This window comes from Silurus meridionalis, chromosome 5, assembly GCF_014805685.1.
Source record: "Silurus meridionalis isolate SWU-2019-XX chromosome 5, ASM1480568v1, whole genome shotgun sequence".
NCBI classification, from domain to species: domain Eukaryota; kingdom Metazoa; phylum Chordata; class Actinopteri; order Siluriformes; family Siluridae; genus Silurus; species Silurus meridionalis.
Window position 1 is genome coordinate 12,605,031 of NC_060888.1, and position 25,160 is coordinate 12,630,190.

The 25,160-nt window shown below is 38.0% G+C and overlaps 1 protein-coding gene across 3 annotated transcripts in view; it reads right to left on the reverse strand.

Moving 5' to 3' along the window:
- Positions 1 to 25,160, reverse strand: part of pcdh19 (protocadherin 19) — a 156,144-nt gene that overhangs the window by 104,132 nt on the left and 26,852 nt on the right. For all 3 annotated transcript variants that reach the window (XM_046849298.1, XM_046849297.1, XM_046849296.1), the window contains exon 3: positions 279 to 337. In XM_046849298.1, the coding sequence (XP_046705254.1) occupies positions 279 to 337 (59 nt within the window). The remainder of the gene's footprint in view (positions 1 to 278; positions 338 to 25,160) is intronic.

The window sequence follows — 25,160 nt, forward strand, 5'->3', positions numbered from 1 at the left end:
TTTCATTTTAATACAGTCCATTCCCATACTGACTATATTAAAATATATGGACACTCGGTTGATACTATATACAAAAATATACATGCTGCTAATAGAATATACATGCTTGTAGAATATATTATTTGTAATAAAATCTGAATAAATAAATAAATAAATAAATAAATAAATCTTCATATTGTTTAAAATCTTACATGATTTTATGTAAGTTTTACCAGTTATTACTATGATACAGATTACTATGAGATAGATTATAAAACAGAAAAATAATAAAATCAAACCTTTTGATGAGGTGTGCTCTGCTGTTTACATAGCTGGAGTCAATGGAATAATTTTCTGTCTGTAGAGAGAAGGAGTGCATTTAATAATACAACAATTAAAATAAAATAAAAATATTGCAAATTGTCTTTCAGTTATAATGCAATATTACACAAAAATCTTTGTGAACTACTTTAGCTGTCAAAAGCAGGTTCTTTTTCACTTTCTGGGCACATGCATTCTCAGCAAAAAAGTGAACCTTAACCCACATCCACTTACAAACACCTCTCCCTTGTCCCACAGTTTTTTTGTTGTCTGCCTTACTTCCCCATATTTAGTTTTGATTTATTTAATAATATATATATATATAAAATATAGAATTTAGAATTTATAAAAAGCAAGGACAGAGTTAAGTAAAAATTAGATTAATGACAGAAGCTAAATTTTGGTGTGTTATCTAGAAATTATTTAACAATGATAAATGACAAACATGCATTATCTTTTTATAGTTTAGAATATGTTATACAGCCTATTAAAATGATGGAGTTTTTTTTAGGTTTTTATTAACTGTAACGATGGTCCAGTTGAAGCATAAGGGATAGCTGACAGTTCTATGGGGAAAAAAAAAGTGACATCTGTGGAATGGATGGTGCTCTAAAGACATGGACATGGATGCCTACAGGTCCCATTGTCCTGCATGGTTTCACAGGAATTAAGTGTTGGATAAAACCATGATTAATGTAAAGATGATCTGATCCACAGCTAGGTATTCTCACCTCAAGTACTTAATAAATTAGTTCATCTGCTAGTGTGGTAAATATGCTTTGCTACAATTTCCTTTGTAGTACACATTTGAATACACGTGTTTGAAGTCTGACCATGCTTGAGATGGTAGATGTGCTTTTTACCTTTAGTCTTTTGATTACCTTGGTATGCAGACATGGTAGTTCATGCTTTTAGCTTGGTACAGGCTTTACCATTAACCCAGGGCTTCTGGATAGACTGAACATCGATCTAACTGATGAATGCTATAATTCTGTGTAATTATTAATGTTAAAGTCAGCTGCACTAGCATCTTTCAATCTAAAGCTCTATAGCAAGTCTACAGCTTGCTGGAATTATCATATTTCAGCTTGCCTGACAATACCATATTTCCTGGGAATAAAAGACATGCTTACTTATGTTATTTGATGTGATGTGCCCTGTTATGAACATCAAACCACCCCTTTTGACCTCAAAAAGCTTTGCACCACAGGTTCTGCTAAAGCTTTTTAGTGCAAAAAAAAAAAAAAAATGTTCTTAACCTGTTATGATGCACCCCCACTTTTGGGACTCACAGCTAAAAATTACCTACGTGACAAATGACAATCATTCCAAAAGTGAATGGACTATTTTTATGAAACACCTTGAAAAGCTTCATTTCAAATTTGCTCGTGTACAGAGCCAAAATTACAAAAACATTCTCTGAATACTTAGTGTGTTTTCACACCTAGTTTTTTTTAACCTTTTTAAACGCTCTCGGAGCGGTTCATCCTGTATATGTGAACAAACTATGTGATCCCAGACCACTCTAAAAAAATCTCAAAAACGAACCATACTCAGACGGTTTGTTTGTGGGTCCGTTTGTGGTTCGATATCTTCGTGATACATTCCTTAGTGTTCAAAGTGTATGTAGTATTTATTTTGTGTTTGAATGTACCACCTATGTGCCACTAACTCTTAATGAATCTCTTTCATGTTTGACGTTTAAGCACTGTAAAAAGCTAAGCCCTAATGTTTTAGCACAGGGTTCACCAGCGTGCAATAGCTAAATAGCTAACAATAGCTGTTTCCTACCTTGTTAAATCATTGTTGATAATTATTGTGAGAAATCATTAACATTATCAGTGTCTTCACATAGATTAGGGGTGTCAAACTTATAATTATTTAATATAATAATTATATAATTATATCTGGCCCACGAGATGATTTTATATACACTGTGTGCACAATTATTAGGCAAGTGATTATTTTTACCATATCATCATTCTATCCATAATTTTTCAAGTCCAAGCTGCATAAACTTGAATGCTTATTGGATTTAATGCATCTCATGTTTATTTGTGTAATGATGAAGGGTGTGGCCTAAGGAGATCAACACCCTATATCAAGGTGTGCATAATTATTAGGCAGATTCTTCTCCTCAGGAAAAATGGGCCCAAACAGAGATTTAACTGACTCTGAAAAGTCAAAAATTGTAAAAATTATTTCACGGGGATGCAACAATCTTGAAATATCTAAGATATTGGGGTGTGATCACAGACCCTCAAAAGTTTTGTAGCAAATAGTCAACAGGGTCGCAAGAAACGAACGAGAAGAAAAGACTAGCCGCCAAAGATTTGAGAAGAATCAAACATGAAGCTACCAGGAACCCATTATCCTCCAGTGCTGCCATATTCCACAACTGCAACCTACCTGGAGTGTCAAGAAGTACGAGGTGTTCAGTTCTCAGAGACATGGCCAAGGTAAGAAAGGCTGAAACCCGACCGCCTCTGAACAAGACACATAAGTTGAAACGTCAAGAATGGGCCAAAAAATATCTGAAGACAGATTTTTTTAAAGGTTTTGTGGACTGATGAAATAAGAGTGACTCTTGACGGACCAGATGGATGGGCCCGTGGTTGGATCAGTAACGGACACAGAGCTCCACTTCGACTCTGACACTTCGATGCCAGCAAGGTGGAGGTGGGGTACTAGTATGGGCAGGTATTATGAAAGATGAGCTGGTTGGACCTTTTAGGATTGAAAATAGATTCAAAATCAACTCTCAGACCTACTGCTAATTTTTAGAAAACACTTTCTTCAAGCAGTGGTACAGGAAAAAGTCTGCAACTTTCAGGAAGACTTTGCAAGACAACGCTCCATCACATGCATCAAAGTACTCCACTGCGTGGCCAGTAAAGGCCTTAAAGATAAAAAAACTAATGACATGGCCCCCTTCTTCACATGACTTCAGCCCTATTGAGAACTTTTGGGCCCTTCTTAAGCAGGAAATGTACAGTGAAGGTAAACAGTACACCTCTCTGAACAGTGTCTGGGAAGCTGTGGTTGCAGCTGCACAAAAAGTTGATTCTGGCCAGATCAAGAAACTGACTGACTCTGTGAATGGAAGGCTTGTGACTGTTATCGAAAAGAAGGGTGGCTATATTGGTCACTGAGGTTTTCTTTTTGAAATTTCAAAAATGTTCTTTAATAAATTTTGAGTTTGTTTCTTATTCTCACTTTAACAGGTGAAAATAAACAAGTGAGATGGGAAAATCGTTGTTTTTCATTTAGTTGCATAATAATTCTGCACACTAATAGTTGCCTAATAATGGTGTACATGTAGATATTCTCTTAAGAAAGCCAAAACTTCACTTTCACTACTTAAATGTTCAGGTTTGAGGGTTTGTTAACATTTTGGATTGACCAAGAGCACTGTAGTTGTACAATAACAAAATTAAGCCTCAAAAATACAACTTGCCTAATAATTGTGCACACAGTGTAGATCTATTATTATTGTTATTAATGTCGCAGCGATATGAAGCGCTGATAACAAAAACTACAGATCCCATAATGCAGCGCTTCAGCTGCATTACCGAACGCTAGACTACCTGGGAACATTCCAGCGTCAATCAAGTCGAGCTTCTGTTGATGTATTTAACCCTATTGTACAGTTATTGTGAAGCCCCTCACAATGGTGAAGAGAAAAGGTGATTCTGAAAACAGAGCCTTTTAAAACCGATGGGATTCTGAGTACATGTTTACTGACACTGCCGGTAAACACGTGCGTTTTATTTGTGGAGCGAATGTGGCTGTAATTAAGAAATTGAATCTAAGACGGAACTACGAGACAAAACATCAGGAGATACAGAAGATACAGAAAGTAGAAGAGTTAAAGAAGAATCTGACATTTCAACAAACATTTTTCACCAGAGCAAAATCACAAAGTGAAGCTGGTGTGAAAGCAGAGGAGAAATCAGAGGCACATCAGCCGGTTATTTACTAAGGGAGAGTTTCTGAAGAGCTGCATGATGAAGGTATGAGATGTCTTGTGTTTCACAGGAGATATTTTTATGGAGAGCAAAATATTTTAAGTTATTTAAAGTTTAAGATTATTTTTTATAAAATGACGTTATAACGTCACACGGCACACACTTCCAGTTCCGTGGTGCGCACTTCCGGGTCGGCGGCCATCTTGCTGTTTTTCCTGCGGCTCCCGGTATTTAATGACACCCAAGACTTAAGCTCGGAGCCAGATTATCTCACCAGCTTCCTATAGTCCCTGGAATTATTCTTGTCACCCTGTCTGATCTTGTTCCTGACCCCTGTCCTGCTCTGCTCTGGATTTGACTTTGGACTTGTTTTTGGTTTGCGTTTTTGCCCTGTCTTCATTGTTCTGTTTGCTGGCCCTTTTAGACTGTTTTTTTTTTTATCTGGTTTAGTCTTTGCCTGCATTGCCCTGTTTCCCTGTATTTTGACCCTGGACTGTTTATTGGACTTTGCTTTTGCCTGTGCCCTTTTAATTAAAGCCTGTTTTCTCCATACCCGTGTGCGTCCTGCATTTGGGTCCTCCCATCCACTCACCTAGTCACCCGTGAGTTCACTGAAAATAATCTGGCCGTGCACCATGTCCTGTGAGATTTTCTGACATTAAAGGCTATTGTTATACATGTTTGGCTATTTATTTTGATTTGGCATTCATATTGATGGCCAGGTAGCCAGACAAGCAATTGCTTTACAGTCATGGCCATTCATATTGCTGTCCGGCCATTCCAATCCCAACAATACACACACACACACACACACTTACTTTTTAAGCATTTCTCAAAAAACAGAAGGTGAGAAATCAGCCCAGAACTACACGGGAGGAGCTGGTCAATGATCTAAAAAAAGAGCTGGGACCACCGTTTCCAAGGTTACTGTTGGTAATACACAAAGACGTCATGGTTTGAAATCATGCATGGCACGGATGGTTCCCCTGCTTAAACCAGCACATGTCCAGGCACGTCTTAAGTTTGCCAATGACCATTTGGATGATCCAGAGGAGTCATGGGAGAAAGTCATGTGGTCAGATGAGACCAAAATAGAACTTTTGGGTCATAATTCCACTAAACGTGTTTGGAGGAAGAAGAATGATGGGGGTGGTATGGGGCATGGGGGTGGTAGCATCATGCTTTGGGGGTGTTTTTCTGCACATGGGACAGGGCGACTGCACTGTATTAAGGAGAGGATGACCGGGGCCATGTATTGCGAGATTTTGGGGAACAACCTCCTTCCCTCAGTTAGAGCATTGAAGATGGGTCAAGGCTGGGTCTTCCAACATGACAATGACCCGAAGCACACAGCTAGGATAACCAAGGAGTGGCTCTGTAAGAAGCATATCAAGGTTCTGGCGTGGCCTAGCCAGTCTCCAGGCCTAAACCCAATAGAGAATCTTTGGAGGGAGCTCAAACTCTGTGTTTCTTAGCGACAGGCCAGAAACCTGACTGATCTAGAGAAGATCTATGTGGAGGAGTGGGCCAAAATCCCTCCTGCAGTGTGTGCAAACCTGGTGAAAAACTACAGGAAACGTTTGACCTCTGTAATTGCAAACAAAGGCTATTGTACCAAATATTAACATTGACTTTCTCAGGTGTTCAAATACTTATTTGCAGCTGTATCATACAAATAAATAGTTAAAAAATCATACATTGTGATTTTTTTAGATTATGTCTCTCACAGTGGACATGCACCTACGATGACAATTTCAGACCCCTCCATGATTTCTAAGTGGGAGAACTTGCAAAATAGCAGGGTGTTCAAATACTTATTTTCCTCACTGTATAGTTAGAATCCTGCACTCATTGGCTACATTTTCCATACACATAAACAATCGAAGTTTTAAGAAATAAACCGGGATTTGCAGCAGTGGATGTGTTTGTGACTTGTTATTACAATAATAATGAAAGTAGTGCATTTTTTTAATTGCATGTTGTTTGTGTGTACTGCTCACACAAATTCAGCAAATAAATTCAATATACGTTTTCATATACGTTATAAATCAACTTTCTAATGATATTCTAATTTATTGAGATGCACCTGTATGTATATTAAGGGTGTAACGGTACACAAAATTCACCATTTGGCTACATACTTCAGTTTTGGTTCAGTTGGTACCGTTTGGTGCATTTCATTTTAATCAACTGAAATAAATGGAAGAATTAAATTTAATATGTGCAGATTAGGATGGTTCCACATGTCTAAAGATCCATGAAGATGTTGAGCAGGGTTAAACTTGAAAACAGTGAAGTGTGGAGTTGAACTGTAATTAATCAACAACCAGTTATTAACCTCCACAATAATGGAACTATAAACAATGGATAATCATCGTCACCCAGATGTGGAACCATTAGAGTCTGGTTCCGCTCAAGATTTCCTCCTCATATTATCTCATGGAGTTTTTTTTTAAGTAAAGAGTGCACAAAATACAAACTGAGGAAATGTCTTCTGGAAAAACTAGAGACATGTAGTACCTATTCCAAGTTAAAAAAAGGAACATTTCTGCTGGTTATGAGTATAGTGGTTGTATTTCTCTTTAATTTGTTAATCTACATCTGGCACATTAATGCCAATTCTTCTCATTTGGCTATAATTGGTATTTCTCGCTCAACCACAATAGCAACAAAAGAAGATCATTCTAATTGTTTTTTCCTCATCATTTTGTAATGTGAAAATACGCCTCAGTGGTATTGGGTTGCCTACACAAATTATTAGAATTTCCAATAAATGATTTGCTTTCTATTAGAGAATAGGTTTTCTTTCAGGATATACAAGGAAGCTGAGCAGAGAAAGGTGTGAAGAAATGGTTTAGCTTTACTCTTACTACCGGATGAAATTACATATCTGTTCCAGATGATGACACAAACCTCACAAAGTGCTTCATATAACAAAGAACATGAGATTGTGAAGTTCCCCACTCAACAGCAAAATTGTAATTAAAATGGCTGTGGGAGGTGGAGAAGTGGTGGGGTGGGTTAAGGGTAAAATCACCCGCTCTATATTGTCAGAAATCTTTACATATTGTAAATGAAATGGGCTACAATTAATAAAACCACATAGTATCAAACTAAGCTTCTGATTCCTGGAGAGAACTCTGACTAACAATCAGGAGACGGCACAAGACAGATGAAGCAGAGGAGTCTTCGTTAATATACAGCTTCAGAGGTGAATGCACCAGAAATCTAGGATTTTTATGAGAAATACAGTCAGAATTGTGAGAATTTTTTTTATGTTGTGGAAACCGGCTCTATAAGATTCAGGCTAAAGAAAGAGACAACTTTTTCAAATTTCCAAATTTTATGATCATTTTGAACTAAAACAAAGAAAATTGTGCATTTATTTTTATCATTTATTATTATTTTTTATGTGTATATAGAAATGTATTTACGGCAATCAAATGCACTAAATGGGTTTAGTTTTCACATATATTCTCGTATGCAATTTCAGCAATAAAATGTTTTCTTTTTTCTTTTTCTTAAAAGGAAACAAATTACTTGTTTCTCTTGTATATTTAGTATTGCTCTTTAATAAAGAAAAGGTACTTCTTATCCGATTACTTGATTAATTATTGGAATAATCAGTAGAATACTAGATTACTAAAATAATCGATAGCAACAACTCTACTTAAAACCGATTAAAACTTGTCAACCTGAAATGGAAGCCATTTCTTTCTAGATACTGGTCTGGTAAATCTGCTAAATGGTCAAAGTAACTGGAATTCATCAATATTTATTGCATATTTAATAAATATACAATTTTTCTTTTGACTTTTGATTAAATTAAATATTTTAAATAACAAAACGTCATATTTTGTTGCACAGTTTTTAGAGGCAATCACTGCAAATAAGCAATTTTTGTAGCTCTCAATTAAACCTCTGCACATGTCAACAGGCAGGTTCTGTTAATAAGAAAACTACTCCTACTTTTTCAGATTTTAAGGTTGTCTTCTCCAGACAGCATGTTCAACTTGACCTATAATTGTTTAATAGGATTTGGATCATGGCCATTTTAGCAATTTTAGGGTGCTTTAAGTACTATGCTTTTGGTTGTTATACTGGTGGTGGTCCCATGAAATGCAACTGAGATTTCATTGTGCCTGGTACAGATTCAATTCCTATGACAGATTTAGCAAAGTAGCCCTGAAACATAATCCACCAAAAAACAAAAATGCATCAGTTTTGTCTCATCTGTTTGTTCCCATTGTTGTTAAAAAAGTGACTGATGGTGCAGACACTGATGTACCTAGACCTTGGAGTTCAGTTTGTATCTATTTGGAGGTTTTCCTTATCTCTTTCCAGAGAGGTTAGCTACAGTGCCATTATATTTCTTAATATTATTTGTTCAGTAGTCAAAGAAACATCAATCTGCTAGGTAGCCTTTTACAATTGACATGCTTGTCTATTATTTTCTTTCTGACCTCCTCAGCAAATGCTCTCCTCTGCTTTCTCTGGTCTGTATTCAGTCTAGATTCCATATGAATCTGTATTCAAGATTTATCAGCTGTGGCCAGATTTTTTTGGAAGGGGGTTCTGAGTAGAGGCTATTATCTAATAGACAATTTGGCATTAAAAAGCTTTTCCAAACCAGGCCCATGATTTAACAATTGAAATCTATTTAACACTAGATTCTTCCATACTGTGGACAGTTACAATTTAATAATTTGAGACAGACTTTTAGACAGATTACCTTTCACACATTGCCTCTCAATAAATCACTGGCACATCTGTATAGAATGAAATCAGTGAACTACAGGCCACTACTACAAACAAGATTTGAATATAATTTACTTGCGAAGCTTTTCAGATATTTTATTTGTTTACCACAGTCTGCAACTCATACTCTTCTAGGCCATTTTCAAATATATGCAAATAGTTAGTAGCTTACATTTTATAATGTATTAACACATGCACACATGTAGGCACTTTAAAACGCATAGATTTTAGAACATGCATATATGTTGTAGCTAGTCTAATAAACTGTAAAATTAAGTGATTTTGTTACCTTTGCAAGTTGTAAGATTTTCTTTCTAATCTCTTTTATGCATTTACTTTTTAGCCATTTCTAATGTAAATCATATGTTTACTGTTTTTTTTTTTTTCAAAATTAGTGGTTAAAAGCAGTCAAAATTACTTTTAAAGTTAGTTAAATGAGGAGAGTTAATTAAATGTCAGCAGTGTTTGCCCATGCAAAATTATTCCCTGACACAGCTTGTTTTCTCTCAGTGACAATAATGGAGCAATGTCAGATGTTTATATGTGTGCATGAATCCCATAGCTGTTCCCATTTGCTGCACCTCGTCTCTTGTTTGTCCCTTCATAGTTTTGTTTATGTGTTCATTAAATTGTGAAACGCGGGATTCACAGGCAAGGATATTGTTGCAAGTAAGATTGCACCTAAATTAACCATTTATCGGATCATTAAGAATTTCAAGAAGAGAGGTTCAAGTGCTGTGAAGAAGGCTTCAGGGCACACAAGAAAGTCCAGCAAGCACCAGAATAGTCTCCTAAAGTTGATTTAGCTGCTGGATCGGGGGAACCACCAGTGCAGCGTTTGCTCAGGAATGGCAGCAGGCAGATGTTATTGCATCTGCACACATAGTGAGGTAAAGACATTTGGAGGATGGCCTGTTGTGGCAGCAAAGAGGCCACTGCTGCATTTTCTCTAATGAATCCCCTTTCTGATTGATTGGAGCATCTGGGAAAAAGCTTATCCAGAGGAAAAAGATGAGCCCTAAGATCAGTCCTGTGTCATGCCAACACTAAAGCAGCCTTAGACTATTTATGTGTGAGGTTGGTTCTCAGCCAAGGGAGTAGGCTCACTCACAATTTTGCCTAAGACACCAGCCATGAATAAAGAATGCTACAAAAACATTCTCAGAGAGCAACTTCTCCCAAACATCCAAGGACAGTTTGGTGAGAACAGTGCAGTTTTAGCATTATGGAGCACCTTGCCACGAAGAAAAATTGATAACTAAGTGGCTCAGGGGAAAAAAAGAAACATGGAAATTTTGGGTCTATAGCCAGGAAACTCACCAGACCTTGATCCTATTGAGAACTTGTGGTGGAGAATCTGTATCTGAGGAACTTAAGGCACCTTATCATATTCCACTGGCCAACTAAAGCACGGACCTCGCCTGCTGCACCTCACCCAGAGAGGAGGCATGGCAAGCGCTGCAAGAGGAAACAGAAGCGAGGCAAACACGGAGGTATCCGGCCTAGGCTTACAGCTAGCTAAGCTAAGCTAAAATACACAGACCCCTGATACCATCCATCATTCTAGCAATTTTAAGATCACTGGATAACAAAATGGACCACATACAACTTATAAGATCTGCGCAGCGAGAGGTGAGAGAATGCTGTTTTGGATATAGAACTAACAGGTCCACGAAGGATGCCATCTTAGCTGCTCTCCATCCAGCCCTTACACACCTGGACTCCAAAGACTGTTCTGTGACTGCTTTGTTGTGCTGTACTGTGACTGCAAATGCTGTTCTTGGATTTTAGATCAGCATTCAACACAATCATTTCCCAGCAGCCAATAAATACAAACTGAGACACCTGGGACTCAACTCCCCTCTCTGTAACTGGGTGCTGGACTTCTTATCGGAGAGACCACAAAATGTACGAGTCGGCGGGAAAACATCTAAGACATCACGCTAAGCACAGGGGCACCACAAGGGTGCGTGCTCAGCCTGCTGCTCTTCACAGTGTTGACCCAAGATTGTGTACCCAGTTACAGCACCAGCCACATCATCACATCACAACAATGAAACCAACTACAGGATCGAGGTGAACCAACTGGTCCAGTGGTGTAACCACAGCAATCTCTTCCTCAGTGTGGGGAAGACCAAAGAAATTGTCATCGACTTCAGAAGAGGACACAAACTACCCACACCCCACACTAACCATCAACGGTGCTGCAGTCGAGAGGGTGAGCAGAAAGTTTCTGGGAGTGCATATCTCTGAGGACCTCGCCTGATGACAAACACCACATCTTTGGCCAAGAAAGATGAATCATGCCTTTACTTCCTCCGCAAACTAAGGAAAGCACAATTCCCACCTTCCATCATGTGCTCCTTTTACTGGGGCACAATTGAGAGCACCCTCACCAGCTTCATCACTGTGTGGTATGGAGACTCGGTAAGCATAGTGAAGGCTTCCAGCAACATCATCGGTGTCTCTCTGCCTTCCCATATTTTCCATACCCGCCTTACTAGCAGAGCTGCTAATAGCTCACACCCATCAAACCTCCACTTCACCTTCCTGCCTTCCAAATGTACCAGAGCCTCCAGGCTCACTCCACAAGACTTTCAAACAGCTTTATCCGGCAGGCCGTCAGGATGCTGAACTCCATTACCTTCCCCTCTCCCACCTACTCCTGAACTCTGAGTAATCTATATCTCACCCCACAATTCCTCATTGTACCTAAGACACTTTATACTCTCTGCAGAATTTTGCACAAATAAAAATGTTTACAAACACCTATTTAAAACTTACATGTACAAATTATTTAAATGTGACACTGTTGCACTTTCACACATTAGTCTTTTTGTACACTGTTGTACTACTGCTGCTATCTGTCTTGCACCTTACAAATGCCTTTATACTCAGAACTTCAGAATGTTTACATAAGTGGTGCTTGTGATACTGTATACTTGCACATTACACATTTAGATGTTTTCGAGATATATTCACCCGGCTTTTATATATATATATATATATATATATATATATATATATATATATATATATATATATATATATGTATATATTACAGTGCAACATTAACACTCGTGCAAGGTTCTGACTCTCTCCTTATGATGGTTACTTTTCAAGTGGAATTGTACATGTACTGCAAACTCAACAAAAATTGTGAATTACTTGTCATAAATGTTTTATTCACTACTTTAAATGATAAATACAATCATAAAATAGTTTTTCAAATGTTACTCCAAAGTTTTGAGCCAGATTTTGCAAGTTACTCTTAGTCTGGTTCCAAATGAAAAGTCACGAACTATTGATGTCACGGTATCAAGGTTTCACTATATATATATATATATATATATATATATATATATATATATATATATATATATATATAGTGGAACCTTGATACCGTGACATCAATAGTTCGTGACTAGTTCGTGTCTATTTATTATAAGAAAATTGCTGTTACCTCGTACAAAATCTGTTCTATTGCACTGACAGCCTATGCACACACAGTATGCCTGCACATATGGTGGCATTGACAAACAAAAACCTTGAACTTGACAAACAAAAATCCACAAAAAATCTGACAAACTCCAAGTATTGATTATACAAGTATGGGCTGCTATCAGTCAATATGTGACCCAGAAATTAATTGAAAGCTTGTCGGAGAGAATTGCAGAGGTGCAAATATTGACTTTTTGCATAAATTTAATGTAATTGTCAATAAAAGCCTTTGACACTTGTGAAATGCTTGTAATTATTCTTCAGTATGCCATAGTAACATCAGACAAAAATATATAAAAACACTGAAGCAGCAGTGTAAGAATTTGTAAAATGTAATATTTGTGTCATTATCAATTGGCTATGGCTATAGATGCTTCACAAGTTATGTGTTTAAATGAAAACCAGAGATCAGATAATCAAAATCAATCTATTCACATATTCACTGAACTGTGAAAAGTTGGATAATCAAATATATGTTTTATTGTAATGGAAGCAGCATGGCACACATTTTCCTTATTATCAAATTTACATAATGTATTTTTAGACACTTACTGTATGTCAGACAAAGACTATTAAATCAAGCAATTTAGCAACACTGACTATGATGACTTCATGACTACAAGCAGACCTCTAATATATAACTACATTTTTGCACATCCAATTTAAAATAAAAACAAGCTTTCTGCAGTTGCCCATGCTAACTGGACCGGCATGGGACACCACAACACAATGACTGAAGAGTTGTAATAACAGTGGAACCCGGTTATGTTGATGTCCTAGAGGGTCGCCAAAAAGCATCGAGATAACCGAAGATCGAGATAAACGAAAATCAAAATGGCGGCAATATATTAACGTGCTTGAAATTTCTTTATGTACATGATGTGCGTTAATAAATGAGAATGTGCATGCGTGTTTTGAAGGTTTTTACACAACAGCGTTGCCGCGATTTGTTTGATGAAGGCATGCTATAAAAATACATACAGTACATGTTTATCTGTCAGGAATCCACCTGCCACGCCCCCTTCGGCCCCCTTCAGCGTGTCAGGTGCTTTCTCGGCCGCTTTCTCTGAAGCTCCCGGGTTCAATCGCGCACATATAGTGCTCGTTTAGCATCATCACCAGCTCCTATTTAAACTTCCACACTCTCACTGTCTGTTATTGTTGGTATATGTTGGTTCACGGCGGTCGTTGTTATCGCTCATGTGTATCCCGGTGCGTGCCCCCCACCGGCACTCTCTCAACGGCTGCTCTTTTCTTCCCAAAGCGCACCGCGGATTCCCCCCGATCCTGCCGGTGTTCATTCTATGCTTTTGCTGCTCATCCCACGGCGCGGCTTTCGCCTCCCGTTCATCGCATAACATTTAACAACAAAAGGCATATGTGCACTAACTAACAGCAGAGATTCACCAGTATACAATACAACACCTGTAGCAGCTGTAAGCCTTGATTTTTCCGCCACTTCCGCGAGTTTTTCTGCGGCTGCACCGAGATAACCGACGTTAAATGGCAAATTTTTCCCCCCTTGTGCTCGAGATATCAGGGTTCGGCGACATAAAAGAATCGACATAACCGATAAAAAATGCTAAGACAAATCGAGAATTTGGCGGTTCCACTTCAAAAACGTCGACTTAATAGGGTTGTCGAGATAACCGAGGTCGAGATAAGCGGGTTCCACTGTAGATTCTTTCTCTTTTGCTCTCTCTCTCTGTGCTTTTGTCTCTCTACACAACTTACCCAGGGATGTACAAATGCAAATACCCTTAACGAACAAATACAGTTTGCTTTTGCTTTTTTCTTCCAGCTGGCATCCTGTAGCCATTTGACAGTAGTTTTGTTTATACCTTCTTTATAACTTGGCAATTTGTGCCATCTAACATCTAAGCTTCAGGCATTCTCCTCTGGCAGTCTTACTCCTGTTGTTTTACGTAAAACAAGGTCAAATAAAATATTAAGAACATACAAAGAACAACTGTTTGGATAGTTACTCCAGATTCCCTTGATACTTACTTTTTTTTTTTTTTTTTCAGAATAAATAATTTCATTTACAGTATCTCACAAAAGTAAGTAGAACCATGATGCTTCTTCACATTCCATTTGAGAATGCCTTACAGGTGCTTAATAGGGTTTAAGTCTTGAGACATACTTGGCCACTCCCTCACCTTCAACTTCCTCAGCAAGGCAGTTGTCATCTTGGAGGTGTGTTTAGGGTCGTTAATTAAGTTGGAAAACTTAATGAACTGCAGCTCCCCAGTACAAGCAGCACTCATGCAGCCAGACCATGATGCGACCACCACCATGCTTGACTGTAGGCAAGAAACAATTTTCTTGGTACTCCTCACCATGGCTTTGCCACACATGCTGGACACCATCTTAGACAAGTTTATCTAAGTCTCACAGGGCACAGGAAATGGTTTTAGTAATTCATGCTCTTTACCAGTTTGTCTTCAGCAAATTGTTTGTTGGCTTTCTTATGAGCCAGCTTCAGAAAGGGCTTCCTTCTGGGAAACTGACTAGTTGCCGTGTGCATGTTCTGAGAACTGACAAGCAGAACTTCCGCTTCTGCGACATCTAAAGCAAAGCTGGTAGCACTTATTCATCTGATTTTTGAAGCCAGCTTCTGCACCTAATGCACAGCATGCAGACTCAACTTCTTTGATTGAAAAACCTTGTATGACCATGGCCACTGTTACCGAACTTCTTATAGCCTAGGACATCTTTGTGGAAAGCAACAATTCTAATTCTCAAATTCCATTTTATAGAGTTCTTTACTAGTAGGTGCCATGTTCAGAGGTGGCAAAAGTACACACATCCTTCACTTAAGTAGAAGTACAGATACTCATGTTTTAAAATAAAAAGTTGAGGTACATTTTTACTCAAGTAAAGTACATGTTTTAGTGACATGCTGGTACCTGGACCTCACGTCATATTAGTGTTAGGGCTGTCAATCGATTAAAATATTTAATTACGATTAATCGCACGATTGTCATGAGATAATTGTCATGAGATTTTTTTTTTTAGATTTTTGATAACTCACGCAACTTAACCCTGCTTCTTCTCATGTGCGCGCCCCGCCCGTCCGTTATTGTCTCAGTTGGACTCTGTGTGTTCGCTCTACGACAGTGTGTCTCATTAAACTCTGTTTGCTGTGACTCGGCTTCCGCCTCGTTCACTCCCGCCTAACACTTAATCACAATTTTTTATCTGTTCTATATGTGTGTACCTTAAATTAATACTTTTCAAGTTTTTAATACTCACTGTCTGTGAAGAGAGATGGCAGAGAGCATACCCTGTCTGTTTTCTCTATTTAACAAAAGCAAAGCATTTTGTTGTAATTATAAGTGTATACAAATAAAAATAGACCCTTTACAAATTTTATTGATATATTGATTTAATTTGTACGATCAAAGAAAAATTGTGTGCATCATGGTAGATTTTGGTGCTTGAATTGAGACTTGGCACATCAGTAAAACAAATGTTTACTGAATAATTTTTATTTTTTATTTTTTATGGTCCTGTTAAGCAGAAAAACCATAAACATAAATTAATAGGATGTGGCTATGCATGGGTAAATGATGTTCAGCTGTTATCACTTTTTGTACTCACTTTTGTTGCCAGCTATTTTGACAATAATGGCTGTATATTTAGTTATTTTTAGACAGTAAATCTATACTGCTATACATGCTGCTCATTGACTAAGATATATAAAAATGTGATTCTGTGTACTTACTTTTGTGAGATACTGCATATAAATGTACCTTAACTGGATTAAATACTTTTAGGGCTACAGTCCAACATACTGCACAATGCACTGTTTGGTGTATAAATAATGTAAAAGTTTGAAACCAGATAAAATGCCAGGCAATGGGTCTTGCTATTAGAACAGAAAAGACTACCACTGTCAACAGTGTGCAGGGTTACTCTGGTATTCTAAAGTAGCTAATTCAACCAGTGCTTACTAATATAAAAATAGCATAATGAAAAATAAAACATGTAATGTGCCTTTGCCTAAGCATTTCAGATTGTAAATACAGCACAATAACAATTAATGATGCACTTTTGGGAGAACCTATGAATCCCAGACAGAACGCTGTCTCCATCCATTTGTTATAAGACGCACCAAGACATCATAAACAAGCTACCTCAGGGAATAATCCCCTTTCCTATTTTTACCCAGTGTCTTCTGGGTGTTTGTTTGTGTAAAATGGCCCCTAACACATTGTTTTACGTTAATGAAAGGACTTAGAACTATGACATGCTTGCTGTTGTATGTTATATGTTTTAACCATGACAGCATCAATTTTTGAAATGGTTTATTGTATATTCAATGAAATGCAAAGTTTTTTTTTTAATTTTTGCCACACACACACACACACACACACACACACACACACACACACACACACACACACACACGTATATATATACACTCCACACTCTGCAAGATATAACCTGATATAACCTCCTCCCAAATGGGCCTAATGCCTGGGTCCCAAGGCAGGCATAGTCCATAGAGTTAAGAATTGGAGATAATAATTGCTGTGGCATTAAGATACCTTTGTTCGTACTACCTGAATCCATATCAGTGAAGTAATCTGTCTACACAATAGTGAAGTAAATGAAAGTACTGGGTAAGAAATATAAGGGTATACAAATTTTAAATGGGCAAATGAATAAACATTAAATAGGCTATGGGTGGCAATATTATTTAGTATTAGCAAACAATAAGACCAGGCATGGGCATGAACGAGAAACAAAACACATCTCACCGTATATTTTGTGGGGCATATCCTGACAGTTAACAGAAATCAGGACAGTTACTTTTTTTTTTTAACAGTTTCTTTAAATCTGAACTTTTTTATTCATAAAATGAATTTTTTTTTCATAAAATAATACAACCCCAAATTAAAAAGGAAAAAAATGCAATGATTTGCAACTCTGTCAGGCCAAACAAACACAGGCGGAAGCCGAAGTAGCACTATACTTTTTTTTAGAGAGTTTGTATAGAGAAGAGCAGAGAAAAGCAACGGTATTACCGGGAAAGTCTATAGAATCCGTGAAGTCCTTAAAATAACTCTCAGATAACTCATGGAGTTATCTGAGAAAACGAGAGGTGGTGGATTGTGTTTCTCTATAAACGAAAGTTGGTGTTCGGATTTAACAACACTGAAAAAGATATGCGGGCCTAATCTAGAGGTGCTGTTCATAAACTGTAAACCTTTCCACTCGCTGTGGGAGTTTTTCTCTCTCATTCTCGCGAATGTCTACGTTCCTCCAGACGCGTTCGTGAGTGCAGCGCTGCAACAGCTGGCTGAACAAATAACTGAAAAGGAGCAAAGGTACCAGACTCTCTTTTAATCATTCTTGAAGACTTTAACAAAGCAAATATTTCCCATGAACTGCCAAAATACAGACAGAATGTTACATGTCCCACCAGAGACAGTAATATTTTGGGTTACTGTTACACCCCAATAAGGATGCATATCACTCTGTCTTATGAGCAGCTTTGGGGCTCTCTGATCACTGTCTAGATCATCTCATATCAACCTACAGGCAAAAACTGAAATCAGCTAAACCAGTACTAAGGACTGTTAAAAGATGGACTAATAAAGCAGAGCAGGATTTAGAACCTGCTTCAATTGCACTGATTGTGGTGTTTTTAAAGCTGCAGCCACCAATCTGGATGAGCTCACAGAAAACTGAAATTTATACATCAGTTTCTGTGAAGATATGTGCATCCCCACTCTTAAGCCCATTCTTATCATTGAATAATGATAAATCGTGGTTTACTGGGAAACTCAAACAGCTTCGTCATGCCAAAGAGGATGCTTACAGAAGTGGGGATAAAATCTTGTATAACCAGGCCAGGAACAAACTAAGAAAGGATATCAGATTGGCAAAAAAAAAACCTACTCTGAAAAGCTGGAAAAACAATTTTCAGACAACAACCCAGTGTCAGTTTGGACTGGTCTGAGGAACATCACCAAGTCACCACCCCCTCAGTCTGTGAAGAATCAACAACTGGCATAAATTCTGAATGTGTTCCATGTTGGTTAGAAAAGTCCAGTCTATCACCCACCAACCCCTCTGATCTGCCCTTCACACATTCACCTACACCCCCTGCAACCCCCTTACTGCCTCCTCCTCCATTTAACCTGCGTTTGAGGTATGTTAGAGGATGTGAAACGAGTCTTCTGAAGACTATCACCATCTCTCACAGACTTTTGGGCAGGGAGGTGAAACACAGTCTGGGCCAGACTGTGTTTCACCTGCCTGCCTAAAAGTCTGTGCTGACCAACTGGCCCCATCTTCACTCAGATCTTTAACAGATCAAAGTAGCTGTGTGTAGTCCCCTGCTGCTTCAAATGCTCCACTATCATTCCGGTCTCCAAAAAAAACCTAAATCACTGGTCTTAATGATTACAGACCTGTTGCTCTTACATCTGTGATGATAAAGTAATTTGAAAGACTGGTCCTGGCCAACCGGAAGGATATCACTGGACCTCTGCCAACCTGCCACAGGAGCTGCTGAAACAGTTCTACTCTGCTATCATTGAGTCTGTTCTGTGTACATCTATATCTATAACTGCCATCATTGAGTCTGTCCTGTGTACATCTATGTCTATAACTGTCTGGTTTGGTTCAGCTAGACATCAAGAGGCTACAGCGGACAGTCAGGACTGCTCAGAGGATTATTGGTGCCCCACTGCCCAATCTCCAAAAACTTCACTTATCCAGAGTAGAGAAAAATGCTAAGAAAATCACTTTGGACAACATACCCAGCCCACTCTCTCTTCGAACTGTTGCCTTCTGGTCGGCACTAAAGAGCACTGTCCACCAGAACAGCCAGGCACAAAAACTGTTTTTTTTCTGGCAGGCTATACTCAGCATGAACAATTAAAATATTTATAACTACACATTGTCCTTCATAACTGACATATTTATACATGGAATCCAATAGTCAATTTGTAAAATGCACACTTGTAAATAACATCTGTACATTCATTTATACAATATTTGTACTTCTGTATATATTGCATTATTTAATTGCAGAGGTGGCAAAAGTACACACATCCTTTACTTAAGTAGAAGTACAGATACTCATGTTTTAAAATACTCGGGTAAAAGTTAAAGTACTGATTATACCTTTTTACTTAAGGGAAAGTAAAGAAGTCTTGGCTCTGGCATGTACTTAAGTAAAAAGTAGTTATTACTTCTACCTGTTTTAGCTGTTAACTGGACCTCACATCATATTAATATTAGCTAGCTAGCTAGCTAGCTAGATAGATAGATAGGTAGATAGATTAATAGATTGATTGATTGATTGAACTTTGTCATTGCATAGTACAGGTACACAGCAACGAAATGCAGTTTGGCATCTACCAGAAGTGCAAAAAGTAGCAATCGTGCAAATAGTGCAGATAAATATGTAGCATATTTACAGCATGTGATATATATGTAAGCATATGTACAGTGATTAAATATAAAGGCTATAAAAGTGCAGAGACGTGTGGACATCATTAAGAGCCTTTGCTATGTTTCCACACGGACGGTTAATGAGGTGATACCGGAGAAAGTGCACCTCTTCAAGTCAAGTCAAGAAGCTTTTAATGAAAAAAACAGATTTAAATGATGTGTTGTTTTTATCTCTATGATAAATAAGGACAGTAATTTATGTTCGTTTCGCCATTATGAGGGAAAAATTGTGTAAAACATGGCGGATTTGGTGTTTGGTTTGAGACTTGGCGCAGAAATAAAACAAAAGATTACTGATTCAAAATATTTTTCGGTGGAGTTTATTTATTTATTTTATATCTAAGTAAAGAAGGGACGTCGTGAATAAGTGTATGTTTTGCTGGAGGTTTTAATTTCGCCTTTTTAAAAATATTGATTTATTTATTTATTTTATATTTTTATAAAAATGGTAAAAACAGAAATGCGCGCTGAATTGAGCGCGTTAATACAGTTTAGTGCCGTTTAAAATAATTTGAATTTTGACAGCCAAATACAGTGGAACCTCGGGTTACGAATTTAATTCGTTCCGGTACTTTATTCGTAACCTGAAAAGTTCGTATCCCGATACAAATTTCCCCATAGTAATGAACAGAAACTTCAATAATTCGTTCTGGATAACCAAAAATATTACTTAAATAAAAATAAAGCCAATATTAACTAATATTATTTACTTTTAACATGTTATATTAAAATTATACCACATAAAAACATACGAAAGAGGAAAACATCTTTACCGGGTACTTTCCCTTTGAGAAGACTCGCTGCAGGGACGACGTTCGTAGAAGGGGGAGGAGGGAGAGTTATTGTTTGGAAGGAGAATCTTATTATATTATATTATTTATATATTATTATATATTATATTATAGAATATTAAAGACAGTGTTATTAACACGAACGCTGAGACAATTGTTGCATTAGAGGGAAAATGAGAGCTGTTTCTTTAAGGCTACTATCAGTTGGTATTGAAGTCCAGAGTGAAATTCATTATGGGTATTGTACTTCGGAAAAGACTGTAACCCTGCTAATCTATCTTCATAAAAACAAGTAAAGTGGTTATGCATCGGCTAATGTTGTCCATCTCATCATTCCACGAGCATCAACTAACGAGTTGTTACGCTGCTGCCGGGAAAACTTCAAGCAGATAAGTAACACGATGCTCTCGCTAGGGACACAGGACGCTAACTGATGTGACGAGCTGCATGGATAGAGCAAAAACAACCAACTTGCCTACGATTTTTTGGTGAGCGACGTTCATATCCCGATATATTGTTCGTAACCAGGGGCAAAAATTTTGATGAACTGCGATTCGTAACCTGAATTATACGTATGCCGGCATTCGTAACCCGAGGTTCCACTGTATATATATAAATACAAAAATAATTAAAAATGTTGTTACCTAATGAATGTATCCAGGCTGAACATCCACATATAGAACAGAGAACACAAGCAGAGAAAAGATGATGATGATCAGGAATGTGTCTGTTTCTCAGTCATGTTTACATCACTGACTCCCTCTGTCTCATCCACATTAAACCCAAACTTCTTACTGCCTTCTGTCTGCTGATTCTTATCTTTATAAAGAGTGAGAGTCAGAACTTTATACACCAGCGGATTGAAAAACACGCGCAGTAACAGGAAATGGGTTGTTCGGCTGAAATCGGCGTGCAGTGAAAAGAAAAATTTGATCAATGGAAAAAACAAATCAATGGATTAAAACTAAAGTAACGAGCCGGTTTTGAAAATGTAAGAAGTAAAATGTACAGATATTTGTGTAAAAATGTAATGAGTAAAAGTAAAAATTGTCTAAAAAATAAATAGTGGAGTAAAGTACTGATACCAGAAAAATCTACTTAAGTACAGTAACGAAGTATTTGTACTCCGTTACTTCCCACCTCTGTTTAATTGTCTGTTTTACTTTTTTGTTACATTATGTCTGTATTTTCTCCTGCACTCGAAGCTCCTGTTGCCAAGTCACATTCTATTTCAGATTCTGATAATATAAAAAATCTGAAAGAATAGAGAAATCACTGTGCATAAGGGACAAGGACAGGGTGACACTGCATTTAAAACAGTTATTATACAGTAAAGGAAATCACTGTATTTGCTCATTTACACCTCCAGAAATTAATTTTCTATCATGCTTGAACATGAACCGGAAACACCACCATCCTCTCTGGGCCAAATCTCATTTGAAATGTATTGAGGCAAAGTGGAAAACTGTTCTGGGACAAATTTAAATTTCTTTTTGAAAACCATGGACACAACGTTCTCTGGACTAAAGAGGAGAGGGACCATCTGGCTTGCTATTCAAAACCTCTGATGGTGTGGGAGTACATTGGTGCCTATGGAATGGGCAGTTAGCACATTTGTAAAGGCTACATCAATTTAATGGAAGGCCTTGCATATTTGAGCAAGAAAATGCTAAATGCATACTGCATCTATAACAATAGCATAACTTTGTGGTAGAAGAGTCTGGGTGCTGAACTAGCCTGCTTGCAGTCTGGACTTTTCACCATTAGAAAACTTTTGGCACATCATGAAACAAAAAATACAACAAAGGACATTTTAGAAGGATACTCAGTTGAGCAGTTGGAATCCTGTATCACACATATATGGGACAACATTCCTCTCCCAAAACTTCAGCAACTGTCTCCTCAGTTCCCAGACGTATACACACAGAAGATGGGACATTGTGGTAAACATGGCCCTTCTTTGAGACCTGTTGCTGCCATCAAATAAATTTTTTTTTTTTCTTTTTCATTAAAATTGTATACATGTAAGGGTGGCGAACAAGAAGCGGAAGCGGAAGTAACTCAATCATGCTTTATTTAGAACTCAAACACACACAAGTCATGAAGAGTTACAAACCGAAAATAATCCACTGAACTGAGAGTATAATCCGAGGAAGGAAAGTAATCCACGGAACTGCAAGTAATCCACAAGGAAAGTAATAGCCAAAGGAAAAGAGTAATTCTAGGAGACGGAGTCAGGAGACGAACCAAGCGGGGAATGCTAGCGGTTGAGGGTCCACGAGATCACCAGCATGACCTTCAAGTACCGACAGCCTGTGACTCGAGAAAGTGAGTTTGTATAGTTATATCGTTAACGAGTCACAAGTGTCAGGAATCAAAGCCGGTGGCGGCAGAGAGCGAAGGCAGCGTGACAGCTACTGAGGGGGGCGTGGCAGGTGGATCCCTGACAATATATTATCAGTTTAAACATTCACTATGTATTTTTGTTTCTTTTATTGTGAAAAAAATGTGAATTTATGAGATGTGTTTTTATTTACATTTTGTATATACTGACTGAACACTTGACACACAGACTGAAGTAGTATAAGTCTTTGGTTACTTTAATTGTGATGATTTTGGCTCACATTTAACAAAAACCCACCAATACACTATCTCAAAAAATTTGAATATGGTGACATGCCAATCAGCTAAACAACTCAAAACACCAGCTAAGGTTTCCTTACCTTGAAAATGTTCTTTCAGTTTGGTTCACTTGGCTACACAATCATGGGGAAGACTGCTAATCTAACAGTTGTCCAGAAGACAATCATTGAAACCCTTCACAAAGAGGGTAAGCCACAAGCATTCATTGCCAAAGAAGCTGCTGTTCACAGAGTGCTGTATCCAAGCATGTTAACAGACAGTTGAGTGGAAGGAAAAAGTGTGGAAGAAAAAGATGCACAACCAACCGAGATAACCTTGAGAGGCAAAATTGATTCAAGAATTTGGGTGACTCTCAGAAAGAATAGACTGAGGCTGGGGACCACACACAGACATGTCAAGGAATTTGGCTATAGTTGTCGTATTCCTCTGGTTAAGCCACTCCTGAACCACAGGCAATGTCAGAGGCATCTTACTTGAGCTAAAGAGAAGAAGAACTGGACTGTTGCCTGTGGTCCAAAGTCCTCTTTTCAGATGAGAGCAAGTTTTGTTTTTCATTTGGAATCCAAAGTCCTAGAGTCAGGAGTAAGGGTGGAGAAGCTCATAGCCCAGATTTCTTGAAGCCCAGTGTTAAGTTTCCACAGTCTGTGATGATTTGGGGTGCAATGTCATCTGCTGGTGTTGGTCTTCATGCTTCCTTCTGCTTACCAGCTTTATAAAGATTCATTTCTTGGCAGGATTTGGCACCTGCCCACACTCCCAAAAGCACCAAAAGGTGGTTAAATTACCATGGTTTTGGTGTGCTTGACTGGCCAGCAAACTCACCACACCTGAAATCCATAGAGAATCTCTGGGGTGTTTTCAAGAGAAAATTGAGAAACAAGAGACCAAAAAATAAAGATCAGCTAAAGGCCACTGTCAAAGAAACCAAGGATTCCATACCACCTCAACAGTGCCACAAACTGATCACCTTCATGCCATGATGAATTGAGGCAATAATTAAGGCAAAAGCCCAATATGTATTTAAACTGTGTAACAGATTCTTCCCTCAAGCCATCAGGCTTCTCAACACGGAACTGAACTGAAGTCATACACACACACAGAAACACGCTGTGTGACTGATCTGTACAACCTGGACTCAACACACACTCGTACTCACTTCGCACACCCATGTCTTCAGTACCACTCACATTAAATCACTTCAATACCATAAACTGTTTACATGCCTTTTTTGCACATCTTTTCTGGATTGCTGCTATTGCTATTGCACAACATTTTGTTTATATTTTTGTTACTGTTCACTTTATGTCTCTTACACTCCACAGTGTGCAATATACAACAGGTTTACTGGCGGCGCTATTTTGTATTTTGTGTATTTGTCTTGGACTGTCCTGTATTGTCTTGCACTGTCGTGTTGTCTTTGCACTGTTTGCACCAGGTTGCACACGATGCACTTTATGTGGCAAAGACACTTACTAGTCCTTAGCCCTGTGTTTTCTGTGATTGTTGTTGTATGTAGCACCAGGGTTCAGGAGGAAGGTTGTTTCATTTCACTGTGTAATGTGTCAGCTATATATGGTTGAAATGGCAATAAAAGCTTCTTGACTTGACTACATATACAGTAAATTAATACTTTCCAGTAGTCCAACAATTCACGAAAACATTTTTTTATTGGTCTTATGAAGTATTCTAATTTTATGAGATAGTGAACTGGTGGATTTTTGTTAAA